General features: G+C 41.9%; 1 protein-coding gene and 1 long non-coding RNA gene across 2 annotated transcripts; one reads left to right on the top strand and one right to left on the bottom strand.

Moving 5' to 3' along the window:
* Positions 1–1,713: 1,713 nt before the first annotated feature.
* On the top strand, positions 1,714–2,608 carry LOC311009007. Its single transcript, XR_014596599.1, has 3 exons — positions 1,714–1,934; positions 2,037–2,288; positions 2,474–2,608. It is a non-coding gene; the product is annotated as an uncharacterized lncRNA (long non-coding RNA).
* A 15,715-nt stretch (positions 2,609–18,323) lies between these two features.
* Positions 18,324–21,656, bottom strand: LOC311008943 (uncharacterized protein; the record flags this gene model as incomplete). The annotated part of the gene is made up of 10 exons (XM_084002905.1): positions 18,324–18,702; positions 18,793–18,843; positions 18,980–19,065; positions 19,150–19,165; positions 19,262–19,372; positions 19,528–19,794; positions 20,610–20,912; positions 20,997–21,275; positions 21,375–21,410; positions 21,620–21,656. The coding sequence occupies 10 exons, from the start codon at positions 21,654–21,656 to the stop codon at positions 18,584–18,586; spliced, it is 1,305 nt and encodes a 434-aa protein (XP_083859031.1). The 3' UTR covers positions 18,324–18,583.
* Positions 21,657–21,932: the final 276 nt, after the last annotated feature.

Genomic DNA, 21,932 nt, shown 5'->3' on the forward strand with positions numbered 1-21,932 from the left:
AAGAATCTGAATCAGTAAAACTGAAAATGCAACGTGAGTACTTTTCACATTAAGGAGCTGCAGACGTATAACCTTCCCAGAGTGAAGCAGAGGGAGTTTTTATTCTCTAGAATCCACGTTAGTTTAAGTTAATCTACACTTTCAGTGGTTAATGTATGTGATGGTCACCGTTGATTGATTTCCATCAGGTCGCTACACCTTAATTATATACACAGATTTAAAAGTAATTCATATTACTACATTATTTTCTTCCATTAAATGTAGCAGCACCAAGAAGATAATGACCATATTCATGTCTTTGTTCTACATTTAACAGCACGACCAAAGGCCCGACTCAGCAAAGGCTATGAACGGGACAATGTGACCCTGACCTGCTCTGTGGGCCCATCATCACCATCATCATCACCATCATCATCATCATCCTCTGGTTGGAAATATTTCTGGTACAGAGGCGATATATCCTCTGAACCACTGACCACACAAGATTACATTCTCCTCTCAAACGGACAAATCCGTGTCTCACAAAGAGGACTCTACTGGTGTAGAGGAGGACGAGGAAACCCAGTTTTCTACACGGAGTACAGTGAAGTAATAAGTGGTGAGTTGATATGGAGAACACAATGTAGAAATAATCCTTATTCATAATAAAACATATTTGACCTTTAATACACTGATACTGTTGAATCATGGACAGTTAAAATCAGAGCTGTTGTGACTCTGCAACCCAACTGGCCTGAGTTATACTCTGGAGAGACGATCACTCTTGTGTGTCTAGTCGAGGATGGAGGAGACACTGAGTGGGAGTACGAATGGGAGACACCCAACTCATACAGACCTCAAAACCCACGTGGCCACATGATTAGGTCATCACTCGGTGGAAAGTACCGGTGCAGGGGCAGAAGTAAAAATTACACAATCTACACAGACTGGAGTGATGCTTTCACACTGAAACTAGATTCCAGTAAGTCACCTGTTTTATTTTGCTGAATGTAAAACAAGTTTATATTATTTCAAATGTTAGTTTGGTTGATATATTTTAAGACGATGCACCTTCACACTTGTGTGACACATTTGGAGATGGAGAACTAAGTAGGATACAAGTAGTGCTCCACTGACTCATCAAAACATGTCTTTGTTCTGTGAAATATGTCCAACAGATAAACCTACGCCTGATCTCACTGTGTCTCCATCATGGCTGAGTCCTGGAGCCTCGGTGACTCTGAACTGCATTGTTCAGCATCCGTCTGCAGGATGGAGGTTCTACTGGTATAAGGCTGTTCCCAAACCCTTAGAGATTTACTACAACTCCTACAGTTAGGAGCTGCTACCTGGTAGCACCAACGGGACCGAGCCCTACATTGTTCATGGACAGACGCACACGGCAGGATATATGTGCAGGGCTGAAAGAGGAGATCCAGTCTACTCCACTCATTATAGTGACACTAAGTTTGTCTGGTCTGGAGGTAGGTTTGTCTTGACTTTTCCATTCTTGCACAAAAGAAGACATTTAGTTATTATGGAGATATTTTAGTCACGTTCACGTTTTTACGTTACTGGAAGGTAAACGTAGTTTGCCGACAGGTTTGACTTCAATACAATTATATGTCTCTATTGGTGTGATCCTTTGTTTCTTCTCACCAACAATTACGTCATTACGTCTTGTTTTTCAGATTTCAATCCAGCGGCATCTCTCTCAGTGAGTCCTGACAGAGTGCAACACTTCAGGGAAGAGTCACCGTCACTGAGCTGTGAGGGAAACTCCACTGAGTGGAGAGTGAGCAGGTCTTCTTCACATGGCTCCCCATTATACTGTACTACCTGGGGGACAATGAATGGATCCACATGCATCATGAACCGCAGCCGGATCAGTGGAGTGTACTGGTGTGAGTCTGGAACAGGACAGTTCAGCAATGCAGTCAACATCACTATAAGTTGTGAGTTTTAAATGATTTTAATTTGGAGTATTTTAACAGTTTTTCAACCTGCACCAGCTGGTCTTTCTGACCAAAACTTCATCTTCTTGGATCTTGTTCCAGACAACGATGTGATCCTGGTGAGCCCTGCCCTTCCTGTGGCCGAGGGACGTCCTGTCACTCTCAGCTGCAAGTCGAAGACAGGAGAGGCTTTTTCTAATGTTGATTTTTATAAAAATGGAAAACTCCTCCCAAATCAGGGCAGAGGGGAGCTGAATATCTCTGCAGTCTCAAAGTCAGATGAAGGCTTGTATAGATGTGAGGCTTTGACTAGCCGGCGTCAGAAGTCACCAGAGAGTTGGATGTCGGTAAAATGTGAGTATAATTTAAAAAGTTAGAACTGAATTAGAAGTCTGCTTTGTTTCATTTAAACTGTTTTATACATTCAGGTATTCAGTAATTACATACAAATGTTACATGAGTAGCATCGAAAGGTATGATCAATGATTTAAGCGAGTGTGCAGTAATACTTGTGTATCTTTCTCATGATTTGTGTGTAGTTCACAGTGATGTCTCAGTGCCCGGGTCTGAACAAAGCTCTCCACTTCCTGTCGGGTTGATCACCGGGTTGGTTTGTGGAGTTTTAATGATTATGATCCTGCTGCTGGGTCTGTATCACTGCAGAAAGTCAAAACGTGAGATGTTTTCCTTCTTATATCACATTGATTACAGTCCGATGATAAAAAGTCAAAGGTGTAATTCCAAGTCATGGAAACAATACGATGACTTACAATATAAAATCACCTTTTTTTGTTTTTAACAGATTCAAGCTTCATGAGGTTGGTACAAGTCTCCCTCCTCTCATTCTGAACATAACAGCGGTGCATTACATGTTCCTTATTAAATCCACCTAATTTACTACGTGTTTTGGACCCAGCAGGTCTCAGAGCACCAATCAGAGCCCAGCTGCAGACCTGGTTGATCCTCAACAACAAGTCTACAGTTCTCTTCTCCACGGTCAGCCTGAGTTATGATTCCCTTTAGGCATCATCCTTAACTGTAAAGCTAACATTTCCCCCTTTGTTTAAGAGGATATACAAATGGTTTTAACGGGATCACAATGATTGATATGACCTTGATTTTCACTGCTCTGTAGGTGATGCTTGTGTCTATGAAGAAATCAGAGGCTCCGAACAACCAGAACATGGTACAGTATATTCTTTGAGTTTAACAGAGAGAGCAGTAAACAAAGTACTATTTTTAAATACTACAATGAAATGATTCAGTTGACTGACGACCCCGTTAGTTACATATTCTGTGGTTGGGTTTAAAGGCAATGATTGCTAAGAAGGAAGTGAGTACTTTTATTCTATGTGGTGAGAATTAAATGCCTGAACACACAAAGGGAAATCCTCTTTTCATGCATTCATATGATGCTTTTTACACAGAATATGAATGAACCAGAAGAAGAGAACGTTTATGTGAGGACATGATCAGCTGCAGGTAAAGTCAAGTTCAACAGACTTTGTACGACAGTAAACCAATTATTAATACATTGTCCCTTCACACCTCATATAGATCTTCCAGGATTAATGAAGGCCTCTGTAAGGAGCGAGCCAATGGAATGGATGACAACATGAAAGACCACATCCTTTAGCAAGCAGCAATTATTGTGTGCACCTCTGCTTTCCTAATACCAGACAGCATTTTCTACAGTTGAGCTATTAGCAGATCATTTACATTTAATATTCAGTTGTTCATGTATTAGTAAAAAAACAGACTGTCCTCCTCGAGAAAACGACCACATAGGTCGTGTGTCAAGCACCGAATTACGACCATATGTTACGTTTGAAAATAGCGCGCCCTCTAGCGGTCAAGTAAATATCGACACTCCGGTGTCTCAGACGATCGCCCCCCCCCCACACGTCGACCTAAACCTAACCCCCCCCCCCCCGCGCGTGCGCGGACGATTGCCCTCCACACGTCGACCTAACCCTAACCTTAACCACTACTATCGTTGCGGAAGAATCTCCGCAATACGCTCCCAGAGGTCGTATTCGAGTGCATGGACCAACGACAACTGTGGTCGTATGAGTTGGAGGACTTGTTGTAAAAAAAATACATTCAATTATAATAATCCATATAATGTGTGTTTATTGTCCACTTCCTTCTTTGGTGGAGTATTTTGTCACTTTCTTGTTTTTAAACCTCCAGTAGACGACTATAAGAGCAGGTCGCTGGTTCCACAAGCAGCAATAATAAGTTGTTTGAAACATCAGCGTCGGTACACTGGTGATAGTGCAGCTATGGAGTCAGAAAATCATCAAGTTTCCCCTCTGTATGTTCTTTACTTTGACCCGGATGTGTTTAATGTTTTATGCATCGACTGTCAGCGCCATCAGACATCTTTTATGAATAAAAATGTTTTTTTTTAAATCTTTGCTTTCATTATTGGCAAATGTGTTTGTCTGTTCTATAAATATCTGATTCGTATTTGATCATCCAGCTACAATTTAGTGTCACATTAAATAGAAACCTGTGACATTTGCCACAATCCTGCCTGCAGAGTAAACCCTGAACCTCGCAACCAATCACTCATAGGCTAAATACATGAACTCAATATGAATGTAAAGGCTTTCTCTTCAACACACGCCTCATTATGTATCATAAAGAGAGACAAATCTCAGTGTACTCACAGAATAACCCGGCATCCTCACCGACACTCCCACTCTTCCTCTGAGAAATCTTTCCAGCTCGGCACCAACGTGAAACTTCAGCATGAGGGAAAAGTTCCTTTTAATGCCATTTTCCACACCATTTATTGTTTGACAGCGCACATAAAAAGTAAATACTGAACATAAACTACACGTGTACAGTTTGTCTAATGCAGCGGTCCTCAAACATTCTGAGTCACAACGATAATAATGATGATGTTTATTAGATCACCAAAGAGAAACCGGAAACGACTTAACAAGATAATAAAATTAACTTCATGTTCAGTTATACAGTCATCTCTTTACCTACTTACTACCGTTCATTGGCACCTATCCCAGCATGCATTGGGTTAGGAGCATGATAAGCGGTAGGCAATTTCCATATTACAGTAAATAAATTACACTGATCCCAGTTGTTAACGCGTTTTGAACTCACTGCATAAAATAAATTAATTTACTTACCTTTTTCACCAACATGAAATTCTGCCGGGGCCAATCACAGCTGAGGGGAAGGAAAGAAAGTAGTCCACCTCAGTGAGGACGGTAGTGGAACAGCTCAGGCCTGTTGGTCTTGGGGAGTGTGAATATGAGTAGGCAGTTGAAGGGGCTGCTGGAGTGGCAGTGTTTTCTGGGGTGATCCAGGTCTCTGTAAGGGCCAGGAAGTGGAGAGTCTGCAGGGAGGCATACGCTGAAATGGTCTCCACTTCCTTGACTGCAGACTGACAGTTCCATAGCCCCCCTAGTACTTCAAGTTCCGTACCATTGGAAATGGTGGGTAGCAGAGATTGGATGGGTTACAGCCTTGACTGATGGGTCTCTGGCAAAATCTTCTTCGGTTTGATGCCCTGACTGGGATAGGACACATGGCTGTGATGGGTGGTGGTTGAGATGTTATGCCCACCTCAATGGACTCCCACAGATCGACTCCCTTGTCTTTGTTCAACTGTCTTCGTTCGGCTGTCCTGACGCTGCAGCTGAAGTGACAAGCTCTTAAGTGCTTGGTTTACCACATGCAGGTTTAGCCCCCCCCCCCCCCCCCCCAATCAAGTCTATTCACTGCAGCTGAGATGGCTGAAACTAGGTAATTGCCCACTCAGTATGAACAGCTTCACAATAATTTAAACAACAAGCTATCTAGACGAGACTAAATGTTGCAACTAGTTGTACTCACAGAATGCCTAAACCAGTATCTACGAGAACATTTCATATGAACTATTAATATTGCAAATACTTATTCAACCTTATGGTAAAAAAATCCTTATTCAGTCCACTAGATGGTGCCGAGGAGATTGTTTTATTGTTTTATGGTGCAGTCACTATGCAGACTGCAATAAACAGTTCAGCTTGTCTGGAGCATGATGCAAAATTTATGACATTTATCACAGTGAAAATGTATCACAACATAAGTTTTTGCAAAACTTGAATATCGCAAACATTTTTTTAAATCATATTGTGACACAAGAATTGTGATAATATTGTATCATGGGGTCATCTGGTGATCCCCATCCACACTTTAACCTATTTTGTCATTTTAAAAGGATGAATTATTGGATGTTATTTTAAAGAAAATGAAGCATGATTTACAAAATTAGATTTAAAGCAGATGCAAACTCACTGAACACAAAAGCGCCCTCCACAGGCAATACTGCTAACCTGACCTATACTGCATCAGGTAAACAGATACTGTAAATGCCAATACATTAACTGAACAAAGGTGTACGTACCATGGAGGCAGACCCCCAGTCAGCAGACCCCCAGTCAGCAGTACAGCACTGCATGCAAGGAAGCAGCTCAAGCATCGGAGGCGGCCAACCTCCCAGTGGGGAGAGAAAGTCTGTTTCCTCTTCTGGCCTATCAACTCTGTGGTGATGAGTAGCCAAAACAAAAATAATGATGGGCCGAAAGTGGGAGCGAACATGTAGTCTGGCCGGGCCTGATAAAAGAAAATTACAGCCAGCTGTTTCACATTAAATTCTTCCAATGTACCATCTCAATCACATTATTAATTTAATAATCAACATGCTGAGGTGGTCTGTGCTCCCTCTTCATTAAATTCCGTTTTAAAAAACAAGATTTTGCCATTCGTCAACAACATGACATCACATTGAAATTTCTTTGGAAAGGAGAAACACTGCAGTAAGATTAAGAAACAGACATGCTCAATGACACACTTCATAATCTGTAGGGAAAACTCCACATTGAACGTGTCTTTTAATTTGACAATATTATTTCTACAAAATAAGAGTTATTATTGCTGCTTACATGATTTCTTGCAAAAATACACTGAGTAATAATGAGTTTGACCATAGGAACCATTCATGTTTCGAGCCAGCAGTCTGCTGTAGAACAGGGGAGCACAACAGTACCCCCTACTGGTGAAGTTGCTCTCTTACCCCTTTTCCACCAACGCGAACCTAGATCAAGAACCGGGCCGGTGCCCGTGCTGGTTCGCAGTTGGTTCAACTTGTGAACCGTCTGAGAACCTGTTTGCCTTTCCACCGGCAGAGAGCGAAGAGAGCCACGTCATTACGTCACTGTATACGTCTGAGGTTTCCCCGCAGCGCTCATTTCAAGCATAGCAGACATGTCTCTTCAGAAAAAGTGTTTATTTTGGCAAATAATACAATAACAATAAAATACACAAAATACAAAAATCACAACATTTTTTAAAAGTGTAGAACAGTGTGTGATCAATAGATCGGAGTGTTTGATGTTTAGTCATCTGCAGGTTGGACCTCCGTTCAATATCGCCGATGTCCGACAGCTCTACAAACACAAACCAGAGAACAGCAGTTTAATCACAAACGTGTCCACGACGCTGTGAACACAGATGTTATGTTACGTTGGTAGTTGGTAACGTTTAGTGAGCCAACGGCAGTCAGAAAGTGGCATGCTAACGTTGTTGTTAGCAATATCACGCTAGCTGGCTAGCTAGCCGCTCAGCTTACATTACCCGAGGAAGCAAAGCCATTAGTTGCTGCTGTTACACACAAAATCACTAGCTTGGTAAACTAAAGAGAAATGTGTGGTTGGTTTGCAACTAGGGGTGGGAAAAAAAATTGATATTGCAATATATTGTTGTGCTCTCTGTCGCAATAAATAAATCGATACACTGACAGCAAATATCGATATTTTGGGTCTACGGGTTTTTTTAGACTCCCGTTGGTGCGTCTAAGACTTTACGGTTCTACGGAGCGGATCCGCGGGGGCCGCCCGCTGCCCGGGGGTCGGTCTGAGCTCCAAGCGGGTTTCACTCAGCCTTGAGGGCATGAGTGCAAACTTTTCGGCGGGGTTTGATTGCCTATTTACGGGCAGGATTCCGAGTGGCACGCTAGAGTTTACAGTTCTCCGGACGGAGCAGAACTGCGGGTTCGTGGTGCGTAATTGCAAGCGTGGCCGTGTGCTGGCCAGTGCTGTTGTGAGCTTCAAGCGCTTTTTATCACAGCATTGAGGGCATGAGGACTCACTTTTCGGCCGGGCTCGATTGCCTATTTACGGGCAGGATTCCGGGCAGCGCGTGTTTACCATCCGCCAGAGGTTCCGCATGTGTGGATCCGCAGAGCCGTGTGCTGCCCGGTATTGCTGTGAGCTCCAAGCAGTTTTCACCCAGCTCTGAGGGCATGAGGCCCGACTTCCCAGGTACTGGATGGGTGAACATAACTCTGCACATAATTGGTTGCATACTGAAATGTGCCCAATATTTAATTTAATTCTGATGTTATTCTTATCTTGTTTAGCTATTGTTAAACTAAAACGTGCCCAAGTTTACATAAAACAAGTTGCTACTGACTTTTCAGTATCAGAAAGCACTGTCCTGGTTTACATAAGACATGTTATTAATGTTCATGCACTTTAATGTGTCCAGCTGGACAGTGTTTATTCATTTGTACATTGTACAAAGTTTTGGAATTTATTTTTTATGCATATTTTTTTCTTTTTCAGTCAGATATCGTGATATATCGTTGATGACATTTTTTGCAATATATGGAATATCGCAGACATCGTGTATCATGATATTCTCGTCATCGTGGGCCAAATATCGTCACAGTATCGAATCGTGAGTTACCCGTATCGTCCCACCCCTATTTGCAACGAGGTGAGACAATTTAAAAATGAAACTTACCGGGAACAGTAACGTTTGTAAAACTCCCCCGTTGCCTCGAGCGTTAACCCCGCCCCCAGCCCCTAACACAAGCAAGACCTTCTTCCGGGTCGGGTCCAGCCCAGCAAGGAGTTGGGGCCGCTCCGGAACCAGTTTTCCTGGCTGAGAGCCGGCTCTTTGTCTGTGGAAACAGGAAGAACTGGTTCGCGATTGGGCACCGGCTCCGAACCGGCTCTCAAAATGCCTCGGTGGAAAAGGGCCATGAGTGGCAATGCATACACAGCAACCAGAACCCAGGCCCCTCCTACTGTGCAGCACTGCAGTACCACATACTGCAGTTCAACTTTTGTGATGTTTTGTGAATTTTCCCAGTTGGATGACAAAGTTAGCTTTAAGCAGCAGCATGAATAATTTTTGCCCCTTTGTGAGGCAACAGGAACCTCATATCTGTGCAGAAAGGACAATTCAATATTTATGTCGGTGATCAGAGGATTACAATTTGTCAGACTTTATCTGACATGCAGAAAAAGTAGGTATAATTAAACCTGGTCTATTTGTGTGAGCTTTGTGTAAAAAGGAAGGAAACACAGACTGTTTAAAGTCAGAAGCAGAAGTTGTCTTAAGCTTTCTCTCCACAGAATAGAAGCATTTCCCAGAAGCAGCGTGAGGATGGGACACGCTGTGCTCCGTGTGCTGGGGTTTCTCTGTGAGGACTTTGTTTAAATCATAGTTCCCATCGATGCAACGTCTTAAATGCCTGATGTTGTTTGTTTTACAGCCAGTTTGATAATGTATGACGATGTTTCAAACTCTGTTTCAGCTCTCATCCTCTACTGTGAACCAGCTCAAGGTAATTACACAGTTATTCTTTTGATATTCACTCGGGATGAAGCAGTATCACCTTTTAACTGTAGGATAAGTGCAGTGACAGGAAATCAAACATCTCATTTTCATGCATCTTGTGTTGGTTTCTAGATGCTCTGCTGACCATTGAGCCAAACTGGTCCACTTTATTTACCGAAGAGTCTGTTACCTTCATGTGTGACATGAGGGACGGAAATGACAACGACTGGTTTTACACGATCAAGAGGGATGGTGAAACTTCTGTCTATTTGAACAAACTTAAGAATTATACTGCAACTTCTCTAGATCCAGGCCAGAGTGGTGAATATCACTGTGTTGGTGATCGTAAGTCACCATACCGGTATTTCAAAAAAGAAAGTAATAAAGTCTCTCTAACTGTATCAGGTAAGTTCTCAAAGTTTTACCTCATGACAAATCACTTATTTATGATCCATGTGAATATGATCACCCTGTTTGACAAAGTGCTAATATGATATAATCAACAAGCCCTCCAACTCATACGACCAAATAGGTCGTGTGTCACGTCCTCAAATACGACCTCTGGGAGCGTATTGCGGATATTCTTCCGCAACGATAGTAGTGGTTAAGGTTAGGGTTAGGTCGACGTGTGGAGGGGGTCTCTGCCGATGATTGACGAGGGGCAATCGTCCGTGCACGCGCGGGGGGGGGGGGGTAGGTTTAGGTCGACGTGTGGGGGGGGTCTCTGCCGATGATTGACGGGGGGCGATCGTCTGAGACACCGGAGTGTCGATATTTACTTGACCGCTAGAGGGCGCGCTATTTTGAAACGTAACATATGGTCGTAATTCGGTGCTTGACACACGACCTATGTGGTCGTTTTCTCGAGGAGGACAGTCTGGATATAATGTGATATGAGCTTAAAGTTCTTATATATATATATATATAATGTATGTCCTTTGTTTAAAGGAGCAATCTCACATATTTAATCATTGTATCTGTTGTGAGAGAGTAATACAGGACGGTACATCCTAGAAATGAATGCATCTTGATGTACAAAGTGTCCCTTATTAGTGATGTATTAAACCGGGCAGTTTGAAAGTGGCGCCTCCTTCAGGGGAAATGTTGTCTTTTATTATAGTATGAGTGACTTTGGCATCTTCTTCTGTCTCAAACTCTACTTTTTCTTAACATTTGTTCATATTTGTGATATATTGAACTGATTTACTGAAAAGAAAAAGGAACCATCTGTGTTACACAGACAAGATGTGATCCTGCAAACTCCTGCGTCCACCTTGTTCAGAGGAGAGTCAGTAACGCTTCGCTGTCGGCATCGTGATCAGAGAAAGGAGGATGCAACCTTCTACAAAGACGGATCACTGATTGAAACGGACATAAACCATCAAAACACAGTTGAAGTGACGACTTCTCTGACGTCAACCGAGAGCTCTTACTCGTGTAAATTTGAGGGTGAAGAATCTGAAGCAGTAAAACTGAATATGCAACGTGAGTACTTTTCACATTAAGGAGCTGCAGACGTATAACCTTCCCAGAGTGAAGCAGAGGGAGTTTTTATTCTCTAGAATCCACGTTAGCTTAAGTTAATCTACACTTTCAGTGGTTAATGTATGTGATGGGCACCGTTGATTGATATCCATCAGGTCGCTACACCTTAATTATATACACAGATGTAAAAGTAATTAATATTTCTACATAATGTACTAGAATTAGTTGTAGCACCACCAAGAAAACTCAATGAGATTATATCATTAATATGAAACATCTGTCAAATTAATAATTTACAGGGACAACAATGACAATATTCATGTGTTGTTCTACATTAAAACAGCACGACCAAAGGCCCGTCTCAGCAAAGGCTCTGAACGGGACAATGTGACCCTGACCTGCTCTGTGGGACCATCATCATCATCACCACCATCATCAGCATCATCCTCCGGTTGGAAATATTTCTGGTACAGAGGCGATATATCCTCTGAACCACTGACCACACAAGATTACATTCTCCTCTCAAACGGACAAATCCGTGTCTCACAAAGAGGACTCTACTGGTGTAGAGGAGGACGAGGAAACCCAGTTTTCTACACGGAGTACAGTGAAGTAATAAGTGGTGAGTTGATATGGAGAACACAATGTAGAAATAATCCTTATTCATAATAAAACATATTTGACCTTTAATACACTGATACTGTTGAATCATGGACAGTTAAAATCAGAGCTGTTGTGACTCTGCAACCCAACTGGCCTGAGTTATACTCTGGAGAGACGATCACTCTTGTGTGTCTAGTCGAGGATGGAGGAGACACTGAGTGGGAGTATGAATGGGAGACACCCAACTCATACAGACCACAAAACCCACGTGACCACATGATTAGGTCATCACTCCGTGGAGAGTACCGGTGCTGGGGCAGAAGTAAAAAATACATGATCTACACAGACTGGAGTGATGCTTTCACACTGAAACTAGATTCCAGTAAGTCACCTGTTTTATTTTGCTGAATGTAAAACAAGTTTATATTATTTCAAATGTTAGTTTGGTTGATATATTTTAAGACGATGCACCTTCACACTTGTGTGACACATTTGGAGATGGAGAACTAAGTAGGATACAAGTAGTGCTCCACTGACTCATCATAACATGTCTTTGTTCTGTGAAATCATGTCCAACAGATAAACCCCTGCCTGATCTCACTGTGTCTCCATCATGGCTGAGTCCTGGAGCCTCGGTGACTCTGAACTGCAGTGTTCAGCATCCGTCTGCAGGATGGAGGTTCTACTGGTATAAGGCTGTTCCCAAACCCTTAGAGAGCTCCTACAACTCCTACAGTTATGAGCTGCTACCTGGTAGCACCAACGGGACCGAACCCTATGTTCATGGACAGACGCACACGGCAGGATATATGTGCAGGGCTGAAAGAGGAGATCCAGTCTACTCCACTCATTATAGTGACACTAAGTTTGTCTGGGCTGGAGGTAGGTTTGTCTTGACTTTTCCATTCTCGCACAAAAGAAGACATTTAATTATTATGGAGATATTTTAGTCACGTTCACGTTTTTACGTTACTGGAAGGCCACCTTAGTTTGCCGACAGGTTTGACGTTAATACAATTATATGTCTCTATTGATGTGATCCTTTGTTTCTTCTCACAAACAATTAAAAAGATTAAGAACACAATAAACCTGCAGGATTATGTCCATCGTCCCCTCATTATGTCTTGTTTTTCAGACTTCAATCCAGCGGCATCTCTCTCAGTGAGTCCTGACAGAGTGCAACACTTCGAGGAAGAGTCGCCGTCACTGAGCTGTGAGGGAAACTCCACTGAGTGGAGAGTGAGCAGGTCTTCTTCACATGGCTCCCCATTATACTGTACTAGCTGGGGGACAATGACTGGATCCACATGCATCATGAACCGCAGCCGGATCAGTGGAGTGTACTGGTGTGAGTCTGGAACAGGACAGTTCAGCAATGCAGTCAACATCACTATAGATAGTGAGTTTTAAATTATTTTAATTTGGAAGTATTTCTATTTCAACCTGCACCAGCTGGTCTTTCTGACCAAAACTTCATCTTCATCGAATGTGTAGTAATACTTGTGTATCTTTCTCATGATTTATGTGTAGTTCACAGTGATGTCTCAGTGCCCGGGTCTGAACAAAGCTCTCCACGTCCTGTCGTGTTGATCACCGGGTTGGTTTGTGGAGTTTTAATGATTATGATCCTGCTGCTGGGTCTGTATCACTGCAGAAGGTCAAAACGTCAGATGTTTTCCTTCTTATATCACATTGATTGCAGCCCGATGATGAAAAGTCAAAGGTGTAATTCCAAGTCATGGAAACAATACGATGACTTGCAATATAAAATCACCTTTTTTTGTTTAACAGATTCAAGCTTCATGAGGTTGGTACAAGTCTCCCTCCTCTCATTCTGAACATAACATTTACATGTTCCTTATTAAATCCACCTAATTTACTACGTGTTTTGGACCCAGCAGGTCTCAGAGCACCAATCAGAGCCCAGCTGCAGACCTGGTTGATCCTCAACAACAAGTCTACAGTTCTCTTCTCCACGGTCAGCCTGAGTTATGATTCCCTTTAGGCATCATCCTTAACTGTAAAGCTAACATTTCCCCCTTTGTTTAAGAGGATATACAAATGATTTTATCGGGATCACAATGATTGATATGACCTTGATTTTCACTGCTCTGTAGGTGATGCTTGTGTCTATGAAGAAATCAGAGGCTCCGAACAACCAGAACATGGTACAGTATATTCTTTGAGTTTAACAGAGAGCAGTAAACAAAGTACTATTTTTAAATACTACAATGAAATGATTCAGTTGACTGACGACCCCGTTAGTTACATATTCTGTGGTTGGGTTTAAAGGCAATGATTGCTAAGAAGGAAGTGAGTACTTTTATTCTATGTGGTGAGAATTAAATGCCTGAACAAACAAAGGGAAATCCTCTTTTCATGCATTCATCTGATGCTTTTTACATAGAATATGAATGAACCAGAAGAAGAGAACATTTATGTGAGGACATGATCAGCTGCAGGTAAAGTCAAGTTCAACAGACTTTGTACTACAGTAAACCAATTATTAATACATTGTCCCTTCACACCTCATATAGATCTTCCAGGATTAATGAAGGCCTCTGTAAGGAGCGAGCCAATGGAATGGATGACAACATGAAAGACCACATCCTTTAGCAAGCAGCAATTATTGTGTGCACCTCTGCTTTCCTAATACCAGACAGCATTTTCTACAGTTGAGCTATTAGCAGATCATTTACATTTAATATTCAGTTGTTCATATATTATTAAAAAAACATTTAATTATAATAATCCATATAATGTGTGTTTATTGTCCACTTCCTTCTTTGGTGGAGTATTATGTCACTTTCTTGTTTTTAAACCTCCAGTAGACGACTATAAGAGCAGGTCGCTGGTTCCACAAGCAGCAATAATAAGTTGTTTGAAACATCAGCGTCGGTACACTGGTGATAGTGCAGCTATGGAGTCAGAAAATCATCAAGTTTCCCCTCTGTATGTTCTTTACTTTGACCCGGATGTGTTTAATGTTTTATGCATCGACTGTCAGCGCCATCAGACATCTTTTAAGAATAAAAATGTTTTTTAAAAAGCTTGGCTTTCATTATTGGCAAATGTGTTTGTCTGTTCTATAAAAATCTGATTCGTATTTGATCATCCAGCTCCAATTTAGTGTCACATTAAATAGAAACCTGTGACATTTGCCACGATCCTGCCTGCAGAATAAACCCTGAACCTCGCAACCAATCACTCATAGGCTAAATACATGAACTCAATATAAATGTAAAGGCTTTCTCTTCAACACACGCCTTATTCATAAAGAGAGACAAATTTCAGTGTACTCACAGAATAACCCGGCATCCTCACCGACACTCCCACTCTTCCTCTGAGAAATCTTTCCAGCTCGGCACCAACGTGAAACTTCAGCATGAGGGTAAAGTTCCTTTTAATGCCATTTTCCACACCATTTATTGTTTGACAGCGCAGATAAAAAGTAAATACTGAACATAAACTACACGTGTACAGTTTGTCTGATGCTGCGGTCCTCAAACATTCTGAGTCACAACGATCATAATAATGATGTTTATTAGATCACCAAAGAGAAACCGGAAACGACTTAACAAGATAATAAAATTAACTTCATGTTCAGTTATACGGTCATCTCTTTACCTACTTACTACCATTCATTGGCACCAATCCCAGCATGCATTGGGTTAAGAGCATGATAAGCAGTGGGCATTTTTCCATATTACAGTATGTTATGTGTGGCCAGGTAGTGTTGTTTTTCTTGCTGCTGTTTCCCCTCCCTCCTCCTTCTTCCTGCTCTCCAGGCTGGTAGACTATTTGTAATCAGCCTGGGGATAAAAAGGTGGAGGAGGGAGGCCTCAGGTTCTCACTCTGGGCTCAGCAGGAAAAGGGGAAGGTTCGTTTGGTTGTCAGTTAACCCTGTTTTTTTCCCCCCACTTCTGTCTTTATGTCAGAAGTTCATTATTTTAGTTTATTATTTTAGTTTGGGTTGGAGATCCCTGGCAGCCCTGTTTTGTCGTATTTGTTTTAGGCTTGCCCTATTTCTTTCTTTTTCTTAGTGGGAAAACACAGGGTGCGACGGCCCACAGCGTGGCTGGCCCTGCGTTTTCCCCTTTTGTTCTTTTTGGCCGGGATCTCCTTCTCCCTTTTGGTTGAATACTTTGAATGATTAAAGGTTAACTTTCTTTTTCTCTTTTTTCTTCCCCAGTAATCGTTAAGTTTAATAAATAAACTTTTGAAACTTAATTCTTGTGGTGTCCCTTCTATGTGCTATGGTCTCATCGAGCCTAAGTCAACTAAAGTCTATGAGGCCGTAACACAGTAAATAAAGTACAATGATCCAAGTCGGAAACGTCCCACAAAATAACATTTTAAAAAATGTTACAGGGAAAAACAACACCATCTGAAAACATTCAAATAATCCTAAATCACAAAATTTCTGCTTTAATGTTCAATTTCATTCAGGCCGTGCAGCATTTTTGGCAACTGAGGCACAAAACTGTAAACATCATTAAAACTGCAAGCAGTGCCGTGACGGGCCCTCGCTCATATGCGCTCGTGGACTGCCTGCGGTCACAGGGCAGTGTCGTGGACGCTACCCTTGGTGCGGCCGCTTCTCGTGGCTCAAGTTGAGACACAAGCGATTGACACCGAAAGGCATCCATCTCTCACGTGCGGTCGTGGAGTGCCTGCATTCACATGGCAGCGTGGCAGCTGCCTACCTGTGCAGCGGCAACCTCCTTGTAGCGCAAGTTTAGACACAAGCGATTGACATTCAAAGCCATCTGTCTGTCACGTGCAGTCGTGTAGTGGCTGCATTCACAAGTGAAACTACATTTCAGTCACAGAGCTCACACACATGTCCATGCCTTCCTGACATCTCTCCTCCTCCCCCTAGTGTGACCTCTCCTCCTTTTACCCACTTTATCATGACTTTAGGCGGTGGGTCTCAGAGGCTTTTTTGTACATCTCTACTTGGGCTATCTAGGAAAAAATATTTCATGCGTGTACGCTTAACCTAGAGGGGGGGCTGTTGCTCAGAAAAAGGGCCTAAAATTAGACACATTTCATGTCGCCATTAGGTGGCGCTCTACCTGTGAGTTAAAATTGCAGTGCAGTTGTGTTCAGGACCTGACTCTTATCAAGCATGAATATTTTGGAGCAGATCGGAGAAGAAACGGTGAAGTTTAAATGCCTGAAGGTTGAAAATAGTAGCGCAGTCATGGCGTCGCCGTGGCCACGCCCCTAGACTTTTGGAGCATCTTTGAGTAACTTTTTGTCCTTAAGGCCTTTACAACCACATATCCAATTTTGGTATCAATCGGATCAACGGTATAGCACAAGTTCGATTTAGTACGACCCCTGTGAATGACCAAAAACTGCCAAAAACGGCCAAAAATGGCACTTTTTGGAAATTTGTGGCAGCGCCAAACATTACTCAATTTAATGAAACTTGACATGTATGTTCTTTGAAGCTATGGCAACATAGGTTTCAAGTTTCGTCATTTTTGGCCCAAAGGTTATAGAGTTATGCTAATTGCGATTTGGTGGCCCAACCCTCTTATGTTCATTGGCCGATATCTTCTGATTAAATGCATATTTAAGTGGAGAGTTTGCAGGGAGGCATACGCTGAAATGGTGTCTGCTTTCTTGACTGCAGACTGGCAGTTCCATCCCCCCCCCCCTAGTACTTCAAGTTCCGTACCTGTGGAGAATGGTGGGTAGCAGAGATTGGATGGGTTACAGCCTCGAGCGAGGGGTCTCTGGTAAAATTTTCTCCAGTGTGATGTCCTGACTGGGACACATGGCTGTGATGGGTGGTGGTTGAGATGTTATGCCTACCTCAATGGACTCCCACATATCGACTCCCTTGTCTTTGTTCAACTGTCTTCGTTTGGCTGTCCTGATGCTGCAGCTGTAATGACAAGCTCTTAAGTGCTTGGTTTACCACATGCAGGTTTAGCCCCTCCCCCCTCCAATCAAGTCTATTCACTGCAGCTGAGATGGCTGAAACTAGGTAAATGCCCACTCAGTATGAACAGCTTCACAAGAATTTAAACAAGCTAGACAAGACTAAATATTACAACTGGTTCTACTCATAAAAACCTATAAACCAGTATCTAGGAGAACATTTCATTATCTGAACTATTAATATTGCAAATACATATTCAACCTTCTGGGAAAAAATCCTTAATCAGTCTACTAGATGGTACCTAGGAGGTTTTTTTTTTTGTTTGTTGGTGCAGTCACTATGCAGACTGCAATAAACAGTTCAGCTTGTCTGGAGCATGATGCAACATTTATGACATTTATCACAGTGAAAATGTATCACAATATAAGTTATTGCAATACTTGAATATCGCAAACATTTTTTAAAATCATATTGTGACACAAGAATTGTGATAATATTGTATCATGGGGTCGTCTGGTGATCCCCATCCACACTTTAACCTATTTTGTCATTTTAAAAGGATAAATTATTGGATGTTATTTTAAAGAAAATGAAGCATGATTTACAAAATTAGATTTAAAGCAGATGCAAACTCACTGAACACAAAGACACCCCCCCCCCCCCCCCCCCCCCCCCACACACACACACACACACACACACACACACACAGGCAATACTGCTAACCTGACCTATACTGCATCAGGTAAACAGATACTGTAAATGCCAATACATTAACTGAACAGGGGTTTACGTACCATGTAGGCAGACCCCCAGTCAGCAGATACACTTCTATCATCAACAAAACAAAGTCACATTTTTTTTTCTTTTTAAAGGAGATGAAAATAATTCTGAACATGGGCTGGCCCTCTGACGTTTGAATTGTATCATCAAAACCGCATACTAACCTACCTCCAATGTAGATGTTTTTAAATAACATTTTTGACCCAGGTGGACAGCTTGGGCTACCTGTGGTTACCATGGATACACATTATACATTATAGTAGTCCGAGCTTTCCACTGGATCTTCACGCTCACTCTTCTCGTCGATACCTTTCAGCTGAATCGAATGAAACGTGGCATCATCACCCACTTCTTTGGCATATCCACCTAAAAATAAGAATTCTTTCAAAATCATTCAATCCGTTACAAATAAAATAGGGTTCCAATACTTCCACATTGAAAATGTTTGTACCGTACCATTTCCCATGTCTTTACAGCCGCCGATTGTATCGTACATGCATAGGTCACCTACGGGTCAGTTGAAAATCGAGACAAAATCACATCACTTCATCTCTGACATTTCAGTGGCTTCGTGCAAAAAAATAGTTCATTTCAAGGTGAGGGAATTCTGATGGTGGCATTAACGGGATTAAGGAAGGCTAACCTTCAAGAGGTGAGGCATATATGTGCTCTTGAGTTGCATCCGGGTCGACCCGTTTATCCAGATCGGTGCTCTGAGGCTGCTCCGGTCTAAACATATATAAATATATATAAAGGAACTGCAGTGAACGTAACAGTAAGGTTCTGAGTGAGGGAAGAGAGGGTTGCACCAACCTGTCACTGGATGGATCTGTAAAAGAAGACATTTCTATCTTTATTTATTTTTTTTGGCAGCAAAATCTCCTCATTTTGGTGACATTTACCGCCTCTGTAATTGTATTCTCACCCTTGGACTTTATGTAGCGATACACTAAGAGCAGGAGGATGACCAATACGGCTCCAGGGAGGACTCCGGTGAGCAGCAGCACAAGGGATGGACTGCTCTCAGGCCTGGAAACTGCAGAAAGAAACATCGTTAAAATATCCCTAGAACCACCAATTATTGTCATTTTTTAGTGATCTGAAGAGGGAATATCCCAAAACCTTGAATTCACTACCATGAATATGTTTGTAGCATTTTGTCCAGGTGAAACCTGTGTGATTAAAGCTTACGGTGTACGGTGATGTTGACGGCGTTGCTGACATCTCCCGATGCAGACTCACACCAGTAAACTGCGTCCCTGTATTGCAGGTGGCTGATGTGGCATGTGGATCCGGTCATGGTGCCCCAGTCGTAACAGTGGGACAAGAGGCCGGTTTCAGTGAACCTCATCACCCTCCACTTGCTGGAGTTTCCCTCGCGGCTCAGCGACACGGACTCAGACGAGAAGTGCTGCACTCTGTCGGGATTCACTGTGAGATTCACTGTTGGGCTGAAATCTGAAAATAAAAGAATGATTAAACGACACATAATAATGCCTCAAACTAAGCAAAAGGATATTTTACAATTAAGGACAGTGGAAATGAAATGTTAGATTGTGATCCTTTTGTTTAAAACATTCCATCAATCAATCAATCATTGATTTAATTCAGAAGTTTAATTTAATTCAAGTTCTTGCTGCAGTGGGGGACAAAATGTTTTTAAATGTGGTGGGATTTTGCTTTTCCACCCGACATATGGAGATAAATTATGTTATATTATATATATTATATTTTATTCAGATTTCACACCAAAAATCAGATTATAAAATGATGATTCACATTAACATTTTACAAAAAGAAGATGTTCAATTAATTTCACCATTTGTTGATCAAATCAGAATGATGGAGTATTTCACTGTGGACACCCTCAAATTATTTTTTAATGAACAGTTATGCAGCGGTTGATCGTTTTATTTTGTTATTATCGTTTATTATCTCATATTCAGACTTGCATAATGACTAGTTCACAAAGATATGAGCTTTATGTAAATTAAACGTGATAATGTAAAGAAGGGGCAGGACTTGATAAGCTTAGCTTCCTCCTGTCCCTTTTTGAACTACTTGAACCTGAATGATTGATTTTTTTTTGTGTTTTTGTCTTTTTCATATTTGTATGATGTATTTAATGACATGTAAATATTTTTGTTGTCGAGGAACATAAATTCCAGCCAGGAATTTGAATAAAGAAACGCTGGAATAGAGAGATGTGCTCTATGGATTTAGTTCAGAATAACTATGTTCGGTGAGAGGAATAAAGAAGCAGGTGTACTGACCTCCAGACCAGATAAACCTCTGTGCACTATACTGAGTGTGAGACACTGAGTCTCCTCTTGCAGCACGACACAAATACCCGGTGGTGTGTTCCTGCCCACGAACGCTGATAGAACTCTGTCTCTTCTGCTTGCTGGCGTGTAGCGGTATACGCCTGTAGGAGCTGCCAGTGTCTTTGGGGACCGCCTTGAACCAGTAGAACTTCCATCCTGCAGAGGGATGTTCAAGCCCACCACAGCTCAGATTCACCAGGGCCCCGGGACTCAGCCATGATGGAGACACTGTGAGGACCGGCATCGGCGCATCTGTCAGAAAAAAAGGCGGATTTGTTTTACACGGTTTCTTTTCTTAAAAAAACTCTAATTAACAATTAAATAAATGGAACTTACTGAGATATATTGTCAATTTCAAGTCTGGACTCCACTGAGTTGAGGACCGCTGATGGGATTGGTTTCGTCCAGCACATCCGTAGGATCCACTGTGGAGATTAGAGGCGCTCTTAATCATGTATTGTCTCTTCTTGGGAGGAATTATTGAGCTGGACGTTTTCCATTCGTATTCCCATCCATCGTTTCCTCCGTTCTTTATCTCACATTTTAGAGTGATCCTCTCTTTCGCGTACATCTTCGGCCAGTTAGGATGTATAGTCACAACAGGCCTGTTTGTCTCTGTTCATATTAATAACAACAAGAAGAAGTTTATCTGCCACATGGTTTATGGTAACAGACAAATTCGAGAACAATAAAGGAGGGGAATTGTGCAATCACCTTGAGTTTGTCCAACGTAGAGGAGTGGATTCACCACTAAAATAAAGAGCAATACTCAATTAGTCTTTTTATTTGGAACATTATTGCAGATAAAGCAGCTATCACAACTTCCTGTGTTGAGTCGAGCCACCAGCCAAGATCCAAACTACGGAAATAGTGTTAATAAAAAAAAGAAAGACGTGAGCTGCTCTCTCAGACAAACTTTTAAAAGTGACTTGGACTTAGAAAGTGAAGCATGTACTCACAGAATACCTCCAGCATACAGAACAAAGTGCACCTCATCCTCACATCCAGCACTGCAGGGAACGAAGAGACAGAAATGTCATCTTGTCATGTGATATAATTCACTGCCATGTAAAAACCTCCACTAAGTTCTTCTGTACTTTTAAATTCCCCACTGTGTTCTCTGTCTGTCTGTCATCATGTTTTTTTAAATAATTATTTTACTTTTTTAAAATGTGTTTTTAAAGGCAGGGTAGGTCATTTGGAAACATCACAGAAACTTTGACTTTGAACACATCACCAAACTGAAAAAAAACCCCGCCCTCTTCGTTCAGA

Source organism: Eutrigla gurnardus (genome assembly GCF_963514095.1).
Source record: "Eutrigla gurnardus genome assembly, chromosome: 23".
Classification (NCBI taxonomy): domain Eukaryota; kingdom Metazoa; phylum Chordata; class Actinopteri; order Perciformes; family Triglidae; genus Eutrigla; species Eutrigla gurnardus.